Below are 23,924 nucleotides of genomic sequence, written 5' to 3' on the forward strand. Positions count from 1 at the left end.
ATTAAAATGGCAATCTTTATCCATAAAAGGCTTATGTGTGCAATAAATCCTTCTAACCTCTTCACTTTTAAACAAGGATGCAGAACGTTTTACTTAAATCCAACTCTACATTTAACTGAATCACTGCCTCGGTGTTTCTATCATTTTAACTGCATTAGTAATGGGTTACTTGGCTTCTGATGATGGACCAAAATGACATTTCATATAAACCCAAAGTAATATCATACATTATTCTAAAACACTGAAAAAACTCTGAAGGCAACCAAAGAACAAATATATTTTCTTGTACAGTGTTACCGCTAAAGAAACAAGGTGTGCTATAGCTGAGGCTAGAGATAGACCTGCCTTCAGAACACATCGCATCCTGTTGGTGAAAGGAACTTTTTGTTCGCAGAACAAAGAAGGTTTTCTTTTACCTTTGCCAGCTATTTCAAGGATGGACGCATCTTGGCCTCTGTCATCTTTCAAGGTTGCCTTGTATTCACCATGGTCCTTCTTTGACAACTACAAATAAAACACATTCCATATTTATGTAAAATCAATACAGCAATAGAAAGTGTAATAAACTCTAATACATTTTCTTTGCAAACCACTGAAATTCAGGATGCAAATTAGAGGAATACAGAATTTCGAGTTATTTGAAAGTGCCGTTTTTGCTTTGCTTTCGTCTTGTATTACTCAATGCCTGATACCTTTGGGATGAGCAGCTGACAGGTTCCCCTCTCCAGGTCAGGCAATGTCTCCGTTTCATACAGAACGTCATCCTTGAGCCATTTGAAAACGGTTTCTTTCTTGGTGTTTGCAACCTATGAAATAGAAATCTTAAGTTTAGTATGTAAATCATTCTGACTCATGAGAAAAAGTCTATTAGAATTTTAAATCACAGAGTCCCCTCAAAAAACCTTAATTTTTACTATAGACGGTCTCAGACGAAGGCTTATGGAAAAGCTGTCGCTCCTAATAACGTCAAACACATTTCTAAATTCCAGCTTCTAAAGTTGTTAAGTCCTCACAGTTGCTCACAGAAGGACAAATGATTCTCGTCATTCTAGTCCATGAAATTAGAGGGCGTAAAGATCTTTTGGTCTATATGAAATGTCATTAACAAAGACAAGTCTTAAGCAGTATATATAGGGATTTCTAAATAATATAGAATATTATGAGGGTCTATAAAGCTGCTTGGCAGCTGCTCTTTTAGCAGCATCACATTTCAGGTACAGGGACACAAAGGAAATGAAACCTTAACATAAAAAATGTCCACTAGAGGTGAGGACCTTCCCTTAACTGAAATTCCTCACAATTCAATCACTGGCTAGAAACTAAGCTTTGTGGACTCCGAAGATAAGTGAGCATTCCAATTCACATGCTCTGGCATTCGTCTGAGGGACAAGGAGGAGTTCGTATTCAGCATGGCAGGATATACGAATCCCATCGGACTATGCGAGTCTGACAGTTCTACATTCACATCCATGTGGGTTCAAGAAGAGTGAGGGACGAGGAAGAATTCAGATTCAGCATGGCAGAATATACGAATCCCATCAGATTATACAACAACAACAACAACAAAGAATAAACTGACACCATAACCGAGTCACTCTGACTTGCTCTGGGCTTTGAGTTGTTGACTCCCTAAGGAACTGATTTTTGCAGTGCTGATGTCTAAAATTTTGAGGAAATATACCTTTCTGCATAGGGTAAATAATTGGAGAAAGTTGTTTTTCCAGTATAAATGGACTATGTACATAGGCTATCATCAGTCACCTGATGGGTTTCTTCCCTTTAAATATCCATTGTGCTTTTCATTTGTTGAGAAAGACTTCTAAAGACCACCTCCCTTGCAGCTTCCTTGCAAGTAACCTTCTTCTCTTCTTTTATCAATGTTTTCATTTCTGAGTCTTCCTTTTAAACATACTAGTGCAAGAAGTTCACTACCAAAAATCTAAGTATTTAATAAATTTACCACAACCTTGAGTGTGTTTGATATTAAAGCCTTAGCTCTAGTTATCACACACACATATATATATATAAACAGGAAATCAAATTGCAAATTAATTACCAATACGGAGGATGATCAAAATAGCAAGAAAGGTTCGTTTCATCACACAAATTTCTACGAGCAACCTGCACCTATCTAGGGTGTGTTCAACACCCACCTAGTTCCAAACCTCCGTGCCCACCCTCCTGCAAATCCCTGTGTCTAGGTCCACTCCCGAGTGCACTGCAGGCCTCTTCATGGCAGGTCCCCACCCAACGCTTACGCGCATCAACGAGTTCACACCCCAGTGTCCCCACCAAGGTGGCCCAGTGGAGATCACCAAGGCTTAGCCCTGCCTCCTCTCCATTTGTCCCACTTGGCCTCACTTTCCTGCTCAACTTAGACAGCTGGTTGACCAACTAACTACAGTTAAGCAAGACCCAAAGTTCCTATTCCATCTTCCCTTCTTGCAACATCCATCCAGCAAGACCCCGATCATGAGTCTATCCCCTGACTCACACCAGGGTCACCGGCCACATCTGGAAACATCAACCCCAGCACCCCTATTTGGGCCACTACGAGCTGTCTCCACATTGGTGCACTCAACAGTGATTTCCATTCTTAATAAGGAGCTCCTGTCATGCCTCCTTCAGTGGCAATCACAGTCCACTCCTGCCACCCACCCCACCATGGGCCACCTTCCTCATCTTCAACACCCTTCAACCTTCCCTGGAAAGAGCGTGAAACCAACTGGCTACACTGGTGGATCTGCTGCTTGCTCTGCCCTGGTTTTTGGCATCACCCACACCCCCTCATTGTCTTTCACGGGGAGCTGCCCTGGGGGCCAAGCAGCCCCCTGCACAGCTGTGCTGACCTCCTGGTCTCATCACCCTCCAGGTCAGCACTGCCCCTCCTGCATCCCCATGCCCTCCCTTTCCTTCACCTGTGACTCCTCTTCTACTGACCCCTCTGCCTATAAATAGGATTGAGTGTCCCCATCCAGAAAGAGAGAAAGACAAAGCCGCCCTGACTCCCCTCTCTCCCTCACGGCCCGCTGAGCACCTCAGAGGGCAGCGGGCTCCTGCTCACATTCTCCCTTGTCTCTCATCTCCTCAGCCCACCACGTAGAGACCCCGCCTTGCCAATAGCACCCAGGCCATGCTGCCTCCAGCCACCCCTCCTCACCCAGCCACGCAGCACTTCCTCCAGCTGCCCATCTTCACCTGGCCATGCAGCGCTTCACTCTGAAGTCCCTCCCTGCCAGCAGCCACCAAGTCATTTGCTTTCCCTCTGAACTCTCTGAGGGTTTCTGCTCAATAATCCCAGAGCTGCTCTCCTCTTCTCCTCTGACAATCTGAATTTTCCAGAATGCCCCAATTGTCTGTGATGTTCCTGTCTCTAAAGGCTGTCCTTTGGCAGCTTGACCGATTTGTGTCATGTCCACAGCCAAGTATTCCCAATATCTCATGAATCCACACCCAATATCTCATGAATCCACATGCTCCAGTTGACTTTCCCATTGCTGCCAGGTTCACATGTCCCGTTGTGAGCTGGTTATGCCTTATTGCCCATTCCACGGATATAACTAAATCTTTGTGAAATTGAATGTATTCTCAAAACCCTAAAACTTGGCCCTCCCCATACAGTGCTGATCTCAAGTAACATCACACCCACTCGGTCCTTCCCTCTCACCCACACCCAGCTACTTGCCAACTCCTGCTGGTTTTAACTGCTGGATGTTTATCCTAAATCTCCTTCTCTCTGTGGATATGAAACTGTCCTGCTGGAGTTACCCTTTCTCAGCAGCCTGCTGAAGCATCGTCCTCCAGCCCTGCCACCTTCAGCCTTCCTTGTCAACAAGCAGCCCATGTCACTGCACTAACAGCCCTCAGGTGCTCTGCACCCTCTCAGACCATGGCCAGCCTCTGGGTCCTGCAGGAGAATGCCCCACTTGCCCATCAGCCTTGGGTTTTTTTTTCATTGTTTTTATTTTTAAGTGCATAGTTCAGCTTCTCTGTCCCTCCCTGCTTCTCTGTCCCTCCCTGCTTCTCTGTCCCTCCCTGCTGCTGGATCTTCCTGGAACCATCTTTTCCCACTCTCTGGCCTGCATAATTCTTAGTCCCCTTGGCACACGCAGCTCAGGAATCATCTCTTTGTTGAAACTATCTGTTTACTTTTCTCTCTTATCCAGTAGACAATAAGAAACTAGTTTGGGGGTAAAAATAATGCATTATTGATCTTTTCCCCCCATCCCCTCATCCTGAGACAGTCAAATAGTAGGCAGTTATTAAATTGAAGGTTTGCTGCTTAAAAAGCAGATTTTTATATTTAGTAATAAAACATTTCATTACTACATTGTTAAATGAAACTGAAAAAAGCATCTTGTCTCCAAAGCATGCCTTTTCTTTCCTGATGAACTCGTATGAGCAGCACCTCCAGGTGTATTTCACCAGGGCACGCTTTCTCATAAACTCAATAATAGTTTAAGTAAAATTTTTGTAATCCAACCTTCCATTGCATCCCATAACACTGTAATCTTTTCATGAAGAAGAAAAGACAAGCACTAAAGTCCAAGTAATAAAAACTCCACAGGACCCAAAAGCCACTCTGCCCATCCGCAGTTACACAGACACCACACGTTTCATCACCAGCAGCACAGATTTGGCCACAGCTGCTCCCTGAAAGGCCCATCTGATAGGAACCAGAATGAGACTTAGTGTTTCCCTGTTAGAACCAGGTTTCTCACCTTGCAAACAAGTCGAACTTCACATTCTTCTGTGACGTCCCAGTGCAATTGCTCAGCAAAATGAGGGCCTAAGGAGGAAAAAAAGGAAAAAAAAACTTTTTAAAAAGGAAGTAAACAAATAAATATATAGCTATTATATATATACCTACACATATACGCATGGTGTGTATATATAATACAAAAGCATGTATTATATATATTTATGTAATGCATTTTTGGTGGAAGACAATAGCTGTGCAGAATGAAACTGAGATAGTTTTCAGGCCTGGGATGTCGACACATGTTAACACTGATTCTCCACTGGAATCTGTGCTTCCTGGTAGGAGCACACCATCTGATGGCTCCTCCTTACTGACATCTCATATCTATTGCTCTTTAGAAAGGAGACTATTGAAATAATTATATTTTGTTTCCCAAAGTATGTCTAACCGAACATTCGACAACACGGTAAATATCTTTAAATAAGAGCATAGACATGAGATGAAGAAATAACAGTTTGACCTAGCAATTGTGTAAAACACATTTTCTTTAGATAGCATTCAAAATCAAAGATGGGTTTATGTATGTTTTTTTAAAATGTTAATCATTTTTATTTAAAATACATGTAGGAATAAGTCATACACTAATACCCTTTTGCCATTCAATGCAAAAATACAAAGCAGATTTGGAAAGTATGTGTTGACTTCTTTCATATACATGAATACATCCTACAAAGTTGGCCAAAAAATGTTCATAATGTAGAAATAAGGAAAATAAAATATTTGTGACTATTAGAAATAAAAACAATGAAAAATAAAAATGAATGTTTTGATTTTATGTTTCATACTTCATATTCTAATTTTTCTCAAGAAGTATAGAAATCCCATATATAAAAATATTATTTGAATAAACTCTTGGGGTATGTTTGAGAATCTAAAATGTATTCATTTTCCTTTGTATCTAGTTAACATGTATTTGTAAAAGCAATCTAGTTAAAACATATTGTTTGTCGTCAGAAAATTTAAAAGCTCCCACAATTTTAAGTAGACTGAACAATTTCCTGTTGATAGGAATAGCCTCTACTGCCTTCTCTACATTTCAAAGCCAAATGATGCCCCTGCCTCCTCCACCTCCATTCTTTATTCTTTTTCATTAAAAATGCTGAATTCTGTCTGGACATTAAAGCTAGAGGCACGCTTTCTTCATCACTCATGGCTATAAAGTGGGTTCCTTTCCCATGCAGTTGGTAAGCCCCATGTATCTACGAGATGCTCAGCCACATAAGAAATGTTAGGAATTCGACAAACAACGGAAGAGCCGGCCTGTCCTCTGAGTGCAGGGTAACATCCAGCCCCTCACAAAGGCTCAGAGCCGGCAAAAGGAACAGCCAGGGCCCCTACAGTCAGGGAAGGCCACAGCGGGAGGCCACAGGGAGATAGGAAGACCCACTTTGGACTTGGGATTGGAAAGACCTCAAGAGAGACAAGACCACAGAGACAGGCATGGATGCCCAAGAAGGGGCAAGGTGAAGAAATCAGTCCGGCCCATCCAGGAAGTTGTCCCCATGGTGGGAAATGAGATCTGGTTAAGCCGTGGGTGCAGATTGTGGAAAGCCTGCGTTTATCTGGTGCATGCTTTATGGGGCTCTTAAAGTGTTTTATGCAAAGGGGCGCCTAAAAGAAATAAGTGTATCGGAAGAACCACCTCCCAGCAGCAGTATAGAAGAGAGTAGTTAGTCAGCAAGTCAGCCACAGATCCTGGTTAGACTGATGGTTTCTTTGACTTAAGATAATAACGGGAAATGTGAACATTAAACAGACGAGTCTGGGGCTTTTAAAGGTAGAAGCATTTTTTAAAATGCAGGCAAAATACATGTAAAGGACAAAGAACAGAAAACTATACACATTTCTAGTGCTAAGAAATGGCAATGGTCTAACTTTTCTTTTTTTTTTTTTTTTTCTTTTTTTGAGACAAGGTCTCACCTGTTGCCCAGGCTGAAGTGCAGTGGCGTGATCATAGCTCACTCCAGCTTCCACCTTGGAATCAAGCTAGGACTACAGGCATGCGCCAACATGCCCAGCTTCTTTTGATTTTTTTTTTTTTTTTTTTTAAGACAGGTTCTGCTTGTGTTGCTCAGGCTGGTTTTGAACTCCCAGGCTCTGGTAATCCTCCCACCTCAGCCTCCCAAAGTACTGGGATTACGAGCGTAAGCCACCATGCCTGGCCTGGCCTAACCTTTAATCATTTAGAACAGCCTTTAGGGTCGCTTGGGATCACGTAGGATCTGCTTCTGACAAATACTCCAATCGTAAGTCTTTGCTTTATGCTGGGGGCAGGGGAGCAGGTCAGTGACTCACCTTGTTTCCTGAGAAATTCTTTCCTTTGAAACTCAGCCTCTTCCAGCACAGTCCTGAATGCTAAATTCAATATTTAAAAAAAAAATACATATGAAACATGTTTGCTTCTCTCCAAAAGAATTTCATTTGAATTATCTTTTATGGACATATGGAAATATTCAATATAGCATACCATCTCCAATAAGGACTAGAGAAGACTGACTTTTGGCTTTTCCATCATGAATCTGCACAGTGTAGGTCCCCTCATTTTCAATAGTAAATCGATCCATCACCATCTCAATAATGCCAGTAGCTTTGTCACATTTAATTCTGTGTATCTGCAAGCAAAACAAGGGAAATGGAGAATTATACAAGGAAATCTCTCCTAGTTTTCCCTCTCAGCATTTAACAATTACATCAGCCATGAGATCTTAAGGGATTATGACAGGAAGAAACCAAAATGAAATTTTATCAAGAAAACCTCCCGCTGAACAAGGATCAAACTTGTGGGTATGAGCTGTCACTCAGTGACAAAGCCTGGCTGCGTGAGGAGATCTGAGAGTCCAAACCAGGTACCTTCTAGGCAGACTCCACACCTACCCAAGAATGAGTTACTAACGTGAAGCAGATAAAATTCACAGGAGAAAATAAAATGATATGCAATTGATATGAATTATAACGATCACCAGCTGATGACAAAATCCCACATGGATAGTGGCAACAGGCAATCTCCACAGCCACTGTCAGCTTCAGTTCCTGAGACACAGCACCCACAAGCCCCAACCTGCTGCTGTCCATTAGGATGCAGGGGTTTCAGGTGAGGAAAGGATAAATGGACCTCCAACAGGTGTTGACTTTTTTAATCACTTTTGATTTTTTATTTTTTAAATGTTTCACTTTATTCTACAGTACATGCACAGATATATATGAACACATTTTATTTAGGTAATCCTACAAGTTGAAGAACAAGTGTTTCTCTAACACACAGATGCATTGAGCAAATCTGATCATTTTTTTCCCTCAGATTTTGTGATGTTTATTTATTAAATTTTTAACTTCACTAAAACCATTTTCCCTACCTGTATTAATGCTTATTTCTCTTTTTTATGTTTTATTTTTATTTTTTATTTTTTGTTGGTTTCCTTATTTGGGGGTTTGATATTTTTACCTTTTTGTGCTTGATAATTATTAAAATTATTATAAATTAATATTAGTAGTTAAATTTCACTTTTTCACTTAAATAACTCTAATTCTAATGGAACCTTTCAAAACATCAATCAGTCTGTGTAATTTTTAGAACTGTTTCAAACCAATTTCATATGGTATTGGTCTTTGCCAATATATGTTCTTAATATATTCAACCATCTCTTCTTTGTAATTCTGAAAACAAGTTTTCCTTTGTAACACTATATAAATGTCACATCCCTGTGGTCCCAGCTACAGAGGAGGCTGGGGCAGGAGGATCGTTTGGGCGACAGAGAAAGACCCTGTCTCAAAAAAATAAAAAGAAATTTTGTTGGGCTGGGTGCAGTGGCTCACACCTATAATCCCAGCACTTTGGGAGGCCAAGGCGGGCAGATCACCTGAGGTCAGGAGTTCCAGACCAGCCTGGCCAACATAGTGAAACCCCATCTCTACTAAAAATACAAGAATTAGCCAGGCATGGTGGCACATGCCTGTAATCCCAGCTACTCAGAAGGCTGAGGCATGAGAATCGCTTGAACTCAGGAGGCAGAGGTTGCAGTGAGCTGAGATCACGCCACTGCACTCCAGCCTGGGCAACAGAGTGAGACTCTGTCTCAGAAAAAGGGGGAAAAAAGAAATTTTGTCATATATAGTGCATACGACCAAACTACAAACATTTGCCCACACAGTTCTCCCTTCCTGCCTGCAGTGCAGCTGTCTTATTGCTAAGATGGGAGAAAGATTGGGAGGGGAGGCTGTTGGTTGCTCTGAGAACATTAAACTGCATCGCTTCATGATTTCTAGGTTTTACTGTATGACAGGAACAGTCCACAGAAGCCTGGACTACCTGCCTCTCTGCTGCTTTGGGGATGAATGTAGGGATACATTTCATGCCTTGGAGTTCCCCGAGGGCCATGCCCCACAGTTCTGAGCTCACAGGCCTCTCTGCAACCGTGCAGCAGCTTCTGCCCATCCTTGCCGTGGCCACCTCACCCGAATGCAGCCCTTGTGACTGGCTCCAAGGGAGACTTCCCTGATGTCTCGGGGTGAGGCTTGGTGTTTTCTGGGGTTTCCACAGCTGTGCCTCCCCTCCCCCAGCAGCACCCTGCCCTCGGGAGCACCCTCCCCGGCCTACCTATCCTCCTGCCGTCTGTCTCGCTAGACATTGAGCCCCTGAGAGCAGGCACAGCCTTACTCATCCCTGCAGCCTCACGCCGTGCCTAGCATCATGCCTGGCAGTAAGAAACACAAAACACACATCCGTCGAGGTTCTGATGAGAAAGTCAGCTGGAGGGGGCTTAACTCATCCTGCCATCCGTGGTGTTGAGGTGGCTGTGGTGTCTGACACTACTGAGTGACACTGAACAATTTTAGAAGATAACTATCCTTCTAGGTGAGAGCCCACGGACGTGGTCAGGACCAGAGCGTCCTTCCCAGTGCAGACCCAGGAAGCCTTCTTGATCAACTGAGACCTTCCCCACCAGATCAGTCATTGGCTGAAACTACAAACCTGCCGCAGCCGGTCCTTCCTCCATCCCTGGCTGCACCTGTCACCTCCCTTCCTTCAACAGCTAACCCCCTGCACCACCCTCTTTGACCTCCCTGCCCTGGTGCAGCCACACCTTGGGCACAGAAGCCCCAACCCAGGCAGCATCTGGGGTAGAGGCCTCCCAAGGCCATCGCCTGCTCCCAGCTCACCTTCCCATGCCTCTGCTCGCTCAGCGTTTGGGATGCGCTAAGATACTGAAAGGTTTTATGGCTGCTAGTGGATTGCATTGTACTCCACCTGGATGATACAATGTCTGACATTGAGCAGGGTCTTGACAGTAGAAGGACCACATCCCAGTGTGTGACTCGTCCTAAATGCAGCAGTAATGCAGGGCAGAACGGCGTTCAGGACATCCAATGTCCAATGTGGGACTCGCCCCAGCCATGCCACCGTAGAATCACGGGAGTCTGGACGCCCGGCCTCGGCGTCCTCATGCCCAGAATTAGCAATACGGCAGTCTCAGCTGCTGTCAATATTTTCTGCAGCTCTTCATCTACCTTTGGATTGATCCCAGCTGGAATTGGGGCAAAGGCTTTGCAGCCTGAATAATTATCTTACCCAGGATCCAGAGAGGCTCTTGGAGCCTCATGAGCAAAACAAAACACTAATAGTCTGTGGCGCTCAGCAAATGTGGCAGCAAAGGAGACTCTGTCAGCCCTTAGAACCACACTCCTCTTACAACCCTTGCCATAGCAGCAATACTAGAGAATTTCTATCTGCAGGTGACAACGTAAGTTTAGCCAGAAAATCAGCAACCTCCTTCTGATAAATCACATGCATTTGTTTTCACAATGTTCTTTCTGAGTTTACATTTCTGTTTTGATATTGCAAATGCCAGTGCCACCAGAGAGGCTTTAGAAGAGGAATATTAGCAAACTAGCCACTTGGTTCAGTTTCTCTCTCTGTTCATTTTCTTCAGCATTGTTTCTAAGTTCTTCTGCCTGACATTCAAAGCCTGTATCTTCTGACCCATTCCATTCCCAACAATACTTCCTAAGATCACTCAGGCAAACAGCCCCCTCCGTTGAGCCCACCCCTCCACTTCCCTGTGTCCCTATTCCCTGATCATTCCTGGCTCCCTGTGCACTTGAGCGGCTTGGAATGTATCATTCTCTCCCTCCCATCCCCAACCCCCACCCCTTGACCCCCGATTTCTACCTCCTTGACACCCATTTCAATAACCCTCTACCCTTGAAATCCTTCCTGACTACTTCAGCCTCTTCAACTCTCTGCCTTCTCTGAATCCTGAGAGTGTTTACTGCACTGTTTTAATAGAACCTGGGTTCTATCTTTCTTCTCTGTCCTCCTCTCCTTGAAGGTGTATTTCTTTGACCCATGACAGTCTCTGTAAGGGCAGCTTCACATCTGAATGTCCCTGCTGGTGCGTTGGCCAAGCGGATATTCACCAGGTGACGTACAGGATAGGTGCTGCCATCCACTGGGAAAGGAAGAGGACCGCCCAGGCTCCCAACAGCTCCCAGGGATGCTGCAATTGTTGCTTCATTGAATCTGACTTTCAGGGTTTACGTGAATAAAGTCTGCTCCACTCCTACCCCAGGTTTTGATTTCCCATAAACACAAAAATCACCTTCACAATTAGAAATTCCAGTATTATATCAGAGATGTAGACCACACAATGTATACTGTGTAAGATCACTGAGACTTTTTCTAAACAGAAAACTGGCACAGGAAATTGGTACACCTAAAATGATAGAAAGAGACAGAAATGGATGGGAAGGCATGACCTCAGACTGTTTTTGAGGGAGGGAGATTATTTTAAGAAATGGCGGCCGGGTGCGGTGGCTCAAGCCTGTAATCCCAGCACTTTGGGAGGCCGAGACGGGTGGATCACGAGGTCAGGAGATCGAGACCATCCTGGCTAACACGGTGAAACCCCGTCTCTACTAAAAAAATACAAAAAAAAACTAGCCGGGCGCGGTGGCGGGCGCCTGTAGTCCCAGCTACTCGGGAGGCTGAGGCAGGAGAATGGCGTAAACCCAGGAGGCGGAGCTTGCAGTGAGTGGATATCGCGCCACCACTCCAGCCTGGGTGACAGCGTGAGACTCCGTCTCAAAAAAAAAAAAAAAAAGAAAGAAAAGAAATGGCTCAGCTGGGCGCGGTGGCTCATGCCTGTAATCCCAGCACTTTGGGAGGCTGAGACGGGTGGATCACGAGGTCAGGAGATTGAGACCATCCTGGCTAACATGGTGAAACCCCGTCTCTACTAAAAATACATTAAAAAAAAAAATTAGCCGGGCACGGTGGCGGGCGCCTGTAGTCTCAGCTACTCGGGAGGCAGGAGAATGGCGTGAACCCAGGAAGCGGAGCTTGCAGTGAGTGGAGATCGCACCACTGCACTGCAGCCTGGGTGACAGAGCAAGACTCCGTCTCAAAAAAAAACAAAAACAAAAAAAAGGAATGGCTCAATTGCAGGAAGCACAACAACTTTGCCGCCATCCCTGGAGACTGATGTCACTCTTGGAGGTGCCATGAGCAGGAGAGGGACCTGTGATTACAGTGGACACACTGTCCCATGGACCTCGGGTTTCTTTACAGTGTGGAGTATTTACTTTCAAATATCAAAAGTAAACTTCAGGTTGATCAGACAAATGCACTGTCCTTATTTGTACGACATTATCCTCACTTCGAACATCTATGAGTAGAGATTTAATGATAGGAACTTACTCTAACTGGCTCTGAGTAAGAAAAAGGTATGATTCTCATCAACTAGATTCTTAGTAATATAGCAGCTTTCTCCATTTTCTTAGCTGCTGTGCTGCAATGTCTTGGTAGGTTTTAGAAAATAATTAGGCTTCTTGCTAATGCCATTACGCAGCAAGATGAAGTTCAATGATTTTACCAGTGTCATAAATACAGGCTTTCATATGGCTTCCACAAAATAGCATCAATCTTCAAATGTAAAAGGCACCTATGGATGGTTAATTGAAGAAGTAAAATATATTCCAAAAGATTAGCCATGGAGCCAGGCCACCCATCCTGAAAGGAAGCTCTATACAGCAGGTAGGAAATGTTCATCAAAAGATATCCCACAAATAAAGTGCACTTCCCCTAAATTCCATTTCATTTCATGGCATGGTCTCTGCTCAAAGAAGATTTCTCCAATTACCTGGATCAGAAACTAAGTCTCCCATAGGCAATAGTTATATCATTGGCTTTTTTGCAGCCCAAAAGAAACTAGATGTTTTCTACTTTCTAGCCGACTCTCCCATGTAGGAGTGAGTCTTAAAGTGTGTCATGATTCTCATGGAAAAGATTGACTGAAGAAGAAAATTCTATGATCCTTGTCCATGCAAGACTTCTGTCTGATCAACATTCATCTAACTGAGTCCTGCTAAATGCCCATCAGACACAAAGGCTGGACTACAATGAGGGGTCCAGCTTAGAAATATAGTAGGTGGGCTGCCTGGGAGAGTGAGAGGCTCCTGCATCCCACGGTTCCCCTAAAACTTGTGTAATGAACAAACCAATCAACACTGAGGACTTAGTAGGCATCTAAGGTTGCCAAACACACTCTACACTGGGCACTAAGGGAAAAAGGCAGAAGCAGTAAAGATGGGGCCTCTGAGAGAGCCCCAAGTCACCACTGAACAATAAAGTCCCCAAGAAATAGGGCTGTCCTTTAACTGGGTCCCAGGCATGCTGTACTTAGAAAAGAGGACATTTATCGAAACACAACCAATGGCTTCTCAAATATTCTTGGGACAAATAAGGAGTACCTATCATAATTGTTAAGACTCATTTTATACAACCAAAAGCAGAACCAGGTGGTGTCTGGACCATGACATAACATGTGCCTTTTGTTGTTGTTGTTTTTGAGACAGAGCCTTGCTGTCACCCAGGCTAGAGTGCAGTAGTTCAATCATAACTCACTGCAGCTCGGACCTCCCAGGCTTCAGTGATCCTCCCACATCAGCCTCCTAAGTAGCTGGGACTACAGGCAAGCATCACCATGCCCAACTAATTTCTTAATTTTTTTGTAGAGATAGGATCTCTTTATGTTGCCCAGGCTGGTCTTGAATTCCTGGGATCAAGCAATCCTCCCACCTTGGCCTCCCAAAGTGCCGAGATTACAAGTGAGAGCCGCCGTGCCTGGCCAGAACATTGCGCTCAACAGCCACACTGTCAGATCAGTCTGCCACACCAAGATTACTGCCCAAAACAAGTAGGGAAGCTGCAGAAACTTATTCCCCAGGGATGCCTTCCATGGGAAGCTGTTGGCGGGGGTAGAATGCAGGGAGGCCTTTCTCACAATGGAGCAAAAAATAGATACCTTCAAAACCACTATCAAGAATAAGTGAACTGATTCATCAAGGATATTTTCCCCACCTAACCTGAACCTTTTTCACAAAAACAAGCTCAAAGTCATTTTTAATTCCAACGGGCTCAGATTTTAAAGACTCCTGATGTCTCCTGTAACCCAGACCAAACCTTTGAACATTGTAAGAATCAACCATCTCCATTCATCTTGTCAACCTCCCACGCCCCAACCTTTAAGGCTCAAAAAGGGATGGAAACAGACAGAGTGTTGACACTCAGTAACTGACCTACCACAACAAAGGCAGGCTCCCTGCAAAGACAGAGATCACTCACACAGGAACTCACCTCGCTGTCAGAGACTTCTCTGTCGTTAATAATAAATCGGTAGCTGGCGTCTGGTGATAAGTGCTCAGCCTGGAGCCAGAAGCGAACCTGCCCCTTATCAAAAATCTCATAAGCTAATTCTGATTTCAGAGGAATTGCTACAGGAAGAAAAGAAATCGCAAGTCAATAATGCATAAATCCTTGTGAGGAAGAATAGCTGAAAATTGTAGGGAAATATCAATCCTAGTTATTAAATTTTTTGAGAATGTGAAACCCTGGAGTATTCGATTATGGAAGCCAAAAATAAAACATAAAACTTGAGTTAGCCTGTTGTTGCCTCTAAAGCCTCATACCACATGAGTTCTCAGTTAGCTTTCCGGACATGTTCGATGAGTAAAGATGCCTGGATTATTTCTATATTTAATGCAATTCAATAACAGAAGATTTCACTTGATAGGAGATGAAATCTTGGATTTCACTTGGATTAGGAACAGCTATACTAAACCCAAAATTCAAATCACTCTGTACGCAATGCCAAGTTTCAACAAGCTATAATATAAGCTAATATTTGTTTTAAATCAATAGGTTTCAATCCTGTAAGCTGGGATCAGGAAATGAGGCCATCCTTTCCCCAAAGCTGTTCCTCCAAGAGCTCATGCATTAATGAACACGGCTCTCCAGCCAGCGGCTACAAGCAGAGGTGCAGGGCTGGAGGCTTACTTACTGGGGTTCTTTATTTCATTGCTCAATGCCATCAAACGTTCGAGCTCTAAAACAAAGAAAAAGTATTTCAATTGATTTGGACCTGCACATTGAGAGGTTTGTAGACATCAGCCAGGCTACACACGAGCAAGATTGGAAACCCCCAGGATTTAATTGGAGGACATGAAAGAAATGTAAACTACAAGTCTGAGGGACGTAGAGGATAGCTTTACCAAAACTTCACCATTTTAAGAACCCACCTAGTACAGGGGCAGGTGAGGACAAGGCAGGGTACAGTCATGGGGATGAAGGAATTGGGGGCAGGGGCAGGTCTATCCCTGGAATATAGGAAGACTTGGAAGACAAAAGGTTAAAGGGAGCCTTTTCCAGTTGCTTGCACTTAATGTGAGCTCTTTCCCAAAATTGATTGGACCGGCTGAGAACATGCTTGTGGCCTGTGACTTTCCTTCCCCTCTCAAGATTTCCTTCTTCAATCTCATTGAAGAAAAGTATACATACCACTCATTTCATCACTATAGCTTATTACCGTGAATTTAAAAAAAGGAAGGAAGGAAGAAATAAACCAAAAAAATAAAAAATAAATAAACAAAATACACTGCATTCCTGAGAAAGTCCCAAGAGCAAGATAAGAAAATCTGAGGCTCTAAGCCACTTCATGTTTACTCCTTCCTTCCTAAAATTAGAATCAGAAACAAGATGGTGGTCTCCAAGGCCTTCAAGAACATGTCTTTGCAAAATAGAAAAATGAAGTCAGATTTTTCTGACCAAAAGTAAATTCACATTGGCAGCAGGTTTGACAGGGAGGACAGGCTTTCCCAGTTAAATCTTCTGGTAGGAATTTCCATACATGGAATGAGCTAAATCTTCAACTGCAAAGTTTTGCCTCAAATATATTTGAAGTCTATATACAATATAAGAGAGGTGGAAATTTTATCTTTTGCAAATATTTAAAATATTTAAAATTAAGATGGAAACTTTGAAATGGTACAGAGGAATGCATAGCTTTTCAGAATTCCTTCAGGATGTCTTGAAGGTACAGAACTGTGCTGACCCTGGAGGCAGGGCCAGCAGAGGCTGCTTTAAAAGCATGCAAGTAGATTTTGGGTCCTTCCCCGCCCTGCCTGTGAGCGGTGAACTGAGGACCCCAGAAAGGCAAGACAATGCGGCCTCCTCATTTGTCCGGCTGTGTCTTGTTAAATATGCATGAGTTTTCCCGAATTTAACCAACATTGAGCCAGACCTGCACACTCGACAAGCTGGGAGTATGATTCTGGCTGCGCCCTCCATGGGTCCCTGCCCATCCTCCTGCCCAGCCCACAGCACCCATCCTGGGTCAGATGTTCTCAGATCACAGCCTCTGCATGATATCAACCAGGACAGTGATTGCTAACTAAAGGATCTGCTTGTCAATCGTAGGGCATCCCTGGAGATCATTTATGCCATCCGTGGAGACCATTTTAATAGAAAACTTTTGGAAACTCACATGCCTTAAAGACCCAAAGAAACCCAGAGATCTGAGGATACCATCCAGCCCTACAAGGTCACGCTGCATCACTGCCCCTTCATTTTAAAATGTCTAAGGCTGACGCTGCCCTGTGAGTGAGGTAGATGAGGGGCCACACAAATACACGTGATACCAGACAGTTAAAAAAAATCAGCCCTGCCTGCCTGAGACTGTGTGCCTGGTGAACTCAGATCTGTGAACCTACCTAAGAAAACTGTTATTTTTCCCCTTGATTACTAAATAGACTTTTCTCATTTCTCTCTGCTGTCTTCCATTTGTAAGAGAACAGCAGGTTTTCACTATGGCAGTTAAAAATTATTTCACACGCATAAAAAAATTTTTCTTTGATCATCCAGATTTCTCAGTGTTGGAAGGAAGGGAAGACTCTTCCATCAGTAGGTCTCATTAATTTCATGGATTTCTTAGCTAATATGTTACCCTCTGCATACCAAACTATTAAAATGTGGCTAAGATTCAACTTTAAAAGTACAAGTTGAAGGCTGTACAAGCAATATATCAGGACCAGAGACTATTGGTGGAAACAGTATAAACTTTAGAGTTTGTTTAATTTCTAAAGTAAGTTTTGGCTTACATACATAGCCCCCACTGCCAGCCTCCTGCAAACATACATCTTTTTTCTAAGCAAGTAAGTCTTTTCTATGTTGGCATCAATCTTTAAAAGTGTGATAAAACCAAAACAGGCAAGGTTCTGCCATATAAATATTACCTTCTGGGTCCAGAACAAAACTGGAGGACACTCCATCTGTATCACTTACAGACACAGAGTAAGTCCCTAAATCCTCCTTATCCGGATTCTTTAAATACAGCTTGGAGCTAAAAAGGAAGAAGAGTAGGTGAATGTCGATCATTTCTGTTGGCAGGAACTTCTAAAAGTTTCCAATATCCAACTTCCAGGCCTGACTTACTGATCCCCCACGGTTTCGATTTTAAACCTCTCATCATCTGCAATCTCCTCATAGGATTTACACCAGGTGAACTGAGATGCGTCTGTCATTTCCTGGCAGTCGAAGGCCAGGTAGATGTTGCCTTGCTCGTCGACACCAGCACTGATTTCCTTGGTGCCTGCGTAAGAAGAGCGTGAGGTGAGCGGCTCAGGGACATGGCGTTCTTTCAACTCTTTTTTTGGGAGAGGGTGATATGGTTTGGCTCTGTGTCCACACCCAAATCTCATCTTGAATTGTAATCCCCAAGTGTCAAGGGAGTGAGGTGATTGGATCATGGGGGTGGTTCCCCCATGCTGTCCTCATGATAGTGAGTGAGTCTCACAAGATCTGACGGTTTTAGAAGCACCTGGCATTTCCCCTGCTGGCACTCACTCCGTCCTCCCGCAATGTGAAGAGGTACCTTCTGCCATGACTGTAAGCTTCCTGAGGACTCCCCAGCCATGAGGAACTGTGAGTCAATTAAACCTCTTTTCTTTATAAAGCACCCAGTCTCCGATATTTCTTCATAGCAGCGTGAGAATGGACTAATACACAGAGGTTAGCCAAAGCAGAGACCTCATCTCACACCAAATCATCCGTTGCATTTAATGACCTAGGGCTGATCAGAGAGTCATAAGACAGAAAACACTTTAGGGAGGACCTGGAGGGGCTTGGTTGTTTTGTTGTTGCTGATTTTTTTAATTTATCACATTTCTGCCCACTTCCTTCTCTGCATCTCATACTACCGCAGAAAACCTATCAGGGCTGCCTCTCCAGGCCCTGAAGATCCTGTTCTCTCTGGAATCTCCTCCTCTGACCCTCAGGAGAAGCCCAGCAGCCATGTGCCCACCACGGAGCTCCCCCTTCACACAGCTCTGCCTTCTGCAAGGGGCCTTGCCTTGTCTTGTTTGGGAGTGGGGATTGTTTGTGGTTTATTTGCTTCTTTTTGACCCAGGTGAACATCTAGCCATGTGCAAGGCAGAATCTACCTCTTAGGAAGTAGGAATTGGACAATACACATCTCAGCCTCTGCTGGTGAGTGGAACTGAGGCCATGAAGTGTCAATGCTCTCGGGTTATGAAGAAGACACAGATGCAAGGAAAGACAGGTGGCAGGGTGAGATGAAGCAACCAGAGGCCACCACAGACAGCCATCAGGATCTTCACAGTCTGAGGCTGCACTGCTTCCTGACACTCAGGTCACACTCTTGGCTGTGGTTTGGATGTGGTTTATCCCCTCAAAACTCATGTTGAAATGTAAAAGCCAGTGCAATGGTGTTGGGAGGTGGGGCCTTTAAGAGGTGATTAATGACTGGGGGCAGCAGCTCATGCCTATAATCCCAGCAGTTTGGGAGGCTGAGGTTAGTGGATCGCTTGAGCTCAGGAGTTCAAGACCAGCCTGGGCAACATAGTGAGACCCTGTCTCTATAAAAAATAGAAGGCTGGGCGCTGTGGCTCACGCCTGTAATCCCAGCACTTTGGGAGGCCGAGGCGGGCAGATCACGAGGTCAGGAGATCGAGACCATTCTGGTTACCACGGTGAAACCCCGTCTCTGCTAAAAATACAAAAAATTAGCCGGGCATGGTGGTGGGCACCTGTAGTCCCAGCTACTCGGGAGGCTGAGGCAGGAGAATGGCGTGAACCCGGGAGGCGGAGCTTGCAGTGAGCTGAGATCGCACCACTGCACTCCAGCCTGGGTGACAGTGTGAGACTCTGTCTCAAAAATCAATCAATCAATCAATCAATAATAGAATAATAAAAATCTTTCTAAAAGAGGTGATGAGGTTGTTGAGATAGACTCATGTCTTTCGGGAAAGACTGGGTAGATTCTTGCTAATAACTACAGATGTTGGTTAGTTAAACTGGAGTGGACTAGTTCCAATGAGAGTAAATGTTATAAAGCAAGGCTGCCTCCCGTGCTGGGTCCATTTCCACACACACCCAGTTCTCTGCCGTGTTGTGGGGCAGCGGGAGGCCCTCACCGGAGCCGCCGGAGCCACCACTACAGATCCTGGCGCTGTGCTTCTTAGACTTCCTGCCTCCAGAATCATGAGCCAAATAAACTTTTAAAAACAAATTACCCAGCCTCAGTGTTCTGTTACAGCAACACAAAATACACTGTGTATCCTGTGAATATGTGTCCTGCCTTCAGAAGTATTCACCCTTTTAAGGTTGACTCCAGGGAAGTTTTATTCATTGAAACCAAGAAAATTACCAACAGCTTTAAAATTTTCTGATAAAAATCCAGCAGTAATATTTTTTAAATGCCTTCCTTCCTGCACATGGTTTGATCATTCCAAGAACAACCGCTGCCAACCATGAAGATGACCCAACGTGCTCTCCTTCTAATCCAGGCCATTAATGCACAGGCAGAGATTGAAGTGCATACTTCATTTGCCCATCCAAATCTTTTTAAAATAACGACAAGACATCCATTCATTTATCCGTACACCCATCCATACATGCACACATAACATATGCATCCTCTCCCATCTATCTATCCATATACCCATCCATACATACACATGTACACATAATACATGCACACTCTCCCATTCATTTATCCATATACCCCTCCATACATACACATGTACATATAACACATGCATACTCTCCCACTTATTTATCCATATACCATACATACACATGTACACATAACACATGCATACTCTCCCATTCATTTATCCATATACCCATCCATACATACACATGTACACATAATACATGCACACTTTCCCACTCATTTATCCATATACCCCTCCATACATACACATGTACATATAACACATGCATACTCTCCCACTTATTTATCCATATACCCATCCATATATACACATAATATATGCACACTCTCCCATTCATTTATCTATACACCCATCTATACAAGTATACATAATACATGCACTCTCCCATAAATTTATCCACATACCCATCCCATTCATGCATGCATAATACATGTACACTCTCCCATTAATTTATCTACACATCCATACATAAACACATAATACATGCACACTCTTCCATTCATTTATCCACACATCCATCCATACATACATACACAGTACATGCACACTCTCTCTCATTTATGCATACACCCATCCACACATCCACACATAATACGTGCATACTCTCCCGCTCATTTATTCATACACCCATACAAAAACATATAATCCATGCACATCTCCCATATATTTATCCACACACCCATACATACATGCACACATAATACATGCACACTCTCCCACTCATTTATCCACACACCCATCCATACATCCATAATACATGCACACTGTCCCCCCAAATCATTGCTGTTCTGTAATTTTTGTTGTTTTGAATGACTGACAGCAAAGCCTTACCTGGTCTCGCCTCTACCAGCACGGGCTCTGACATGTCCGAGGGCTTTCCCACGCCGTTTGCATTGACTGCCCGGACCCTGAAGACATAAGTCTTACCTTGCTGCAGGTCACAGACCTTGAAACAACAGAGGAAACACCAGATGTGTGGAGGTAAAATAAAGATGACTTTGGAGTTTTTCAGATTGTATTATGAATAGACCTTTTCAAAAATAGCTTATTTTTCCAGTTGGAAAAACGATACTTAATGAGCTAGAAAAGGAGGGAAGAGGAGATTCACAGTGGTGCAGAATTTGACTTTGGAGGAATAAACACATTTGCTACCAATCTGATAGAACCTCTTTCATTTTTTTATCTCTGCATATTTTAAAGCAGAAGTAAAATCATACTGACTAGTTTATAATCTGGTGTTTATGTTTAACACAATTCTATGGAACTAATACAATTTTAAGTGTGACATTTAACTGTGTAAAATCATCATTGGGACATCAAAATTAAATCCATCTCTCCTTGTACATACCTGGGTTATTCCTATTAAAACCTGCTTGGATAAACATCAATATATATTTACTAAGCTTCTAGTTGATTTATGTAGCTGATTTCCTAGAAGCTGATTCATTCATTCTAAAGAAACTGGCTGTTTCCTGTAGTCAAAGGGTTTCCAGAAGGTGTCACCTGTGGAAGGCCCTCTCAGCCTGTGCTCGGGCACCGGACCCAGACGTGACTGTGCTTTAGGGAAGGACGCAGGCCCGCCCCACCACAGGGCCCAGCACCCAGAGAAGAAAACCTCTGGGTTAAGGCAGTTGGCAACTCAGCTGGAGCATGTAGGCCTCCTGGGGCTCAGTCCTTACACCTGACCCAGTTACTGAGGAACCGCAAGTGCTGAAAACCGAAACATTTGGAGAAAGAGAGGCTGGCGGAAGTGCCACATTATAGTTTTGCTCCATGTATGAAAACTGTGTGTATATCTGTGTGTGATGTTTATCAAATGGACTTTAGCGATCACATGAATTAAGTAAATTCAGGGCAGGGCATGAAGTGGAAGGACATAATACAAAATGCATCATCCCTGTGGAAAGCACACAGATGTAGCCCATGAACAGACAATTAACAGCTATTAGACTGCAATGTGGAAGAACACAGGCATGTCTGCGCAGCTCCCCAGGAGCGAACAGCATGTTGGTGTGAATGGAAGGAGGGCTCTGCGTCCTCAGGGCGCTTCTCCCCATCTGCTGGGACCCACGATGCGCATGGCGGCTGCACCCTCTGCAGCCACGCCCCTGTCCTCGGAACAGGTTCACCATGGGGCTCCGTGCTGGCTTGCACAGAGATCGACAGCACTTTCACACACAGGGAAACTCCAAGACAAAAGACTTACCTTTATTTTTTGTTGTTTGTTTTGTTTTGTTTTTGAGACACAGTCTCGTTCTGTCACCCAGGCTGGAGTGCAGAGGCTCAATCTCAGCTCACTTCAACCTCTGCCTCCCAGGTTCAAGCGTTTCTCCTGCCTCAGCTCCCCGAGTAGCTGGGATTACAGACGCCTGCCATGGTGCCATGCCTGGCTAATTTTTTTTGTATTTTTAGTAGAGACGGGGCTTCTCTATGTTGGCCAGGCTGGTTTTGAACTCCTGACCTCAAGTGACTGGCCCGCCTCTGCCTCCCAAAGTGCTGGGATTGCAGGCATGAGCCACCACAGCTGGCCAAGACTCACCTTTAAATAACGGTTGGCTGTTGTCGTCTGATTGACAGTGATCCACTCTCCAGCATCCACCTCCCTGAAGTCCACAAAATATCCAGAAACAGGGCTGCTGCCAGAGTACACGGGGGCCTTCCACAGCATGACCAAGGACGTATCCCTGACCTCACAGAACGTCAAGTCATAGGCAGGACCTGCAAAGTCAGATGCCACCTTGTTTCTGTGTGCATAGCCAGCCCAGCACACCCACCGCCCGACCCAGCCCCGGGGACCTACTGCTCCTCCGGGACGCCCCCCACCAGGACCATCCGTATCTGTTCCCCATCTGATGTTTATCAGCCTCTCTTGGAGAGCGGGTTAAGGAGGGTGCTCAGCATGATATCGGGGGTCGGGGAGGAGGGCCCAGCCTAATGCTCCTGCTACCCCCTCTTTGGGCATTGGGGCCATTGTGGATCTACGTAGAATCATTCAGAAGTCCATGCTGCATTGTCGGGACCAGCAGATGCTATCACAGAGAGGAACCGTGTGCAGAAAAGGACGGGTTCTCAAGTTACCCTCCAAGGGACTGGATGCCTGTCCGTCAGAGTCACTTAGGGAGCCTGCCCACCTGGCCAGAAGCACATCGCTGCAGCCCTGTCCTCTACGAACACCCACGGCAACTCTGAGGGCGTGTGGTGCAGAGGCCCAGGTCCAGGCAAGCACCAAGCGGTGCAGGGGAACGGAGAGGCAGCCCCGCCCCATCCTCAGTCAGTCTCACTGCGGCCTTGAGCCTTGAGAGGCCGTCTCCTACCAACCCTCAAAAAAGGCTCGGGAAACTAGAACAACTTTTTCTTCTGCTCGTTTTCTAAGGTCCAAAATTTAATTTCATTAAAACAAGAAAGGCAGGAAGGCAGGAAAGAAGATGGGAGGGAGGGAGGGAAGGAGGAAGGGAAGGAGGGAAGGAGGGAAGGAGGGAAGGAGGGAAGGAGGGAAGGAAGGAAGGAAGGAAGGAAGGAAGGAAGGAAGGAAGGAAGGAAGGAAGGAAGGAAGGAAGGAAGGAAGGAAGGAAGGAATTTTCTAATTGACTTATTTATCTGGATTCTTAGCAGCTGATCTGCTAAGTCAAAAGATGCTGACTGAAAGGAAAAAGGCAGTATACTCCAGCCATAACATCGGAAAACATTCTGAACTTTGATCTTTCTCAGCTTCAACTTTCAGGATTTACTTTGTCAAAGTATGAGCATATTATCCATTGCATTTGATTCCTGATAGGTTAGAGACAAAGAAATCAACATCTGGTACTTGAGAACTTGTGAAAACAGAGAGAAAACGTTAGCGGGGCACGGTGACGTG

General features: G+C 44.4%; 1 protein-coding gene across 1 annotated transcript in view; it reads right to left on the minus strand.

Moving 5' to 3' along the window:
* The window catches only part of MYOM2 (myomesin 2), a 98,218-nt gene that overhangs the window by 21,014 nt on the left and 53,280 nt on the right, over positions 1–23,924 (minus strand). The window contains 11 exon segments of the mRNA XM_030937489.1: positions 417–504; positions 693–806; positions 4,722–4,789; positions 7,058–7,117; positions 7,230–7,374; positions 14,394–14,530; positions 15,097–15,141; positions 17,327–17,433; positions 17,526–17,682; positions 20,900–21,014; positions 22,608–22,786. Of these exon segments, the coding sequence (XP_030793349.1) occupies positions 417–504; positions 693–806; positions 4,722–4,789; positions 7,058–7,117; positions 7,230–7,374; positions 14,394–14,530; positions 15,097–15,141; positions 17,327–17,433; positions 17,526–17,682; positions 20,900–21,014; positions 22,608–22,786 (1,215 nt within the window).

Source organism: Rhinopithecus roxellana, chromosome 9, assembly GCF_007565055.1.
Source record: "Rhinopithecus roxellana isolate Shanxi Qingling chromosome 9, ASM756505v1, whole genome shotgun sequence".
In the NCBI taxonomy this organism is placed as follows: domain Eukaryota; kingdom Metazoa; phylum Chordata; class Mammalia; order Primates; family Cercopithecidae; genus Rhinopithecus; species Rhinopithecus roxellana.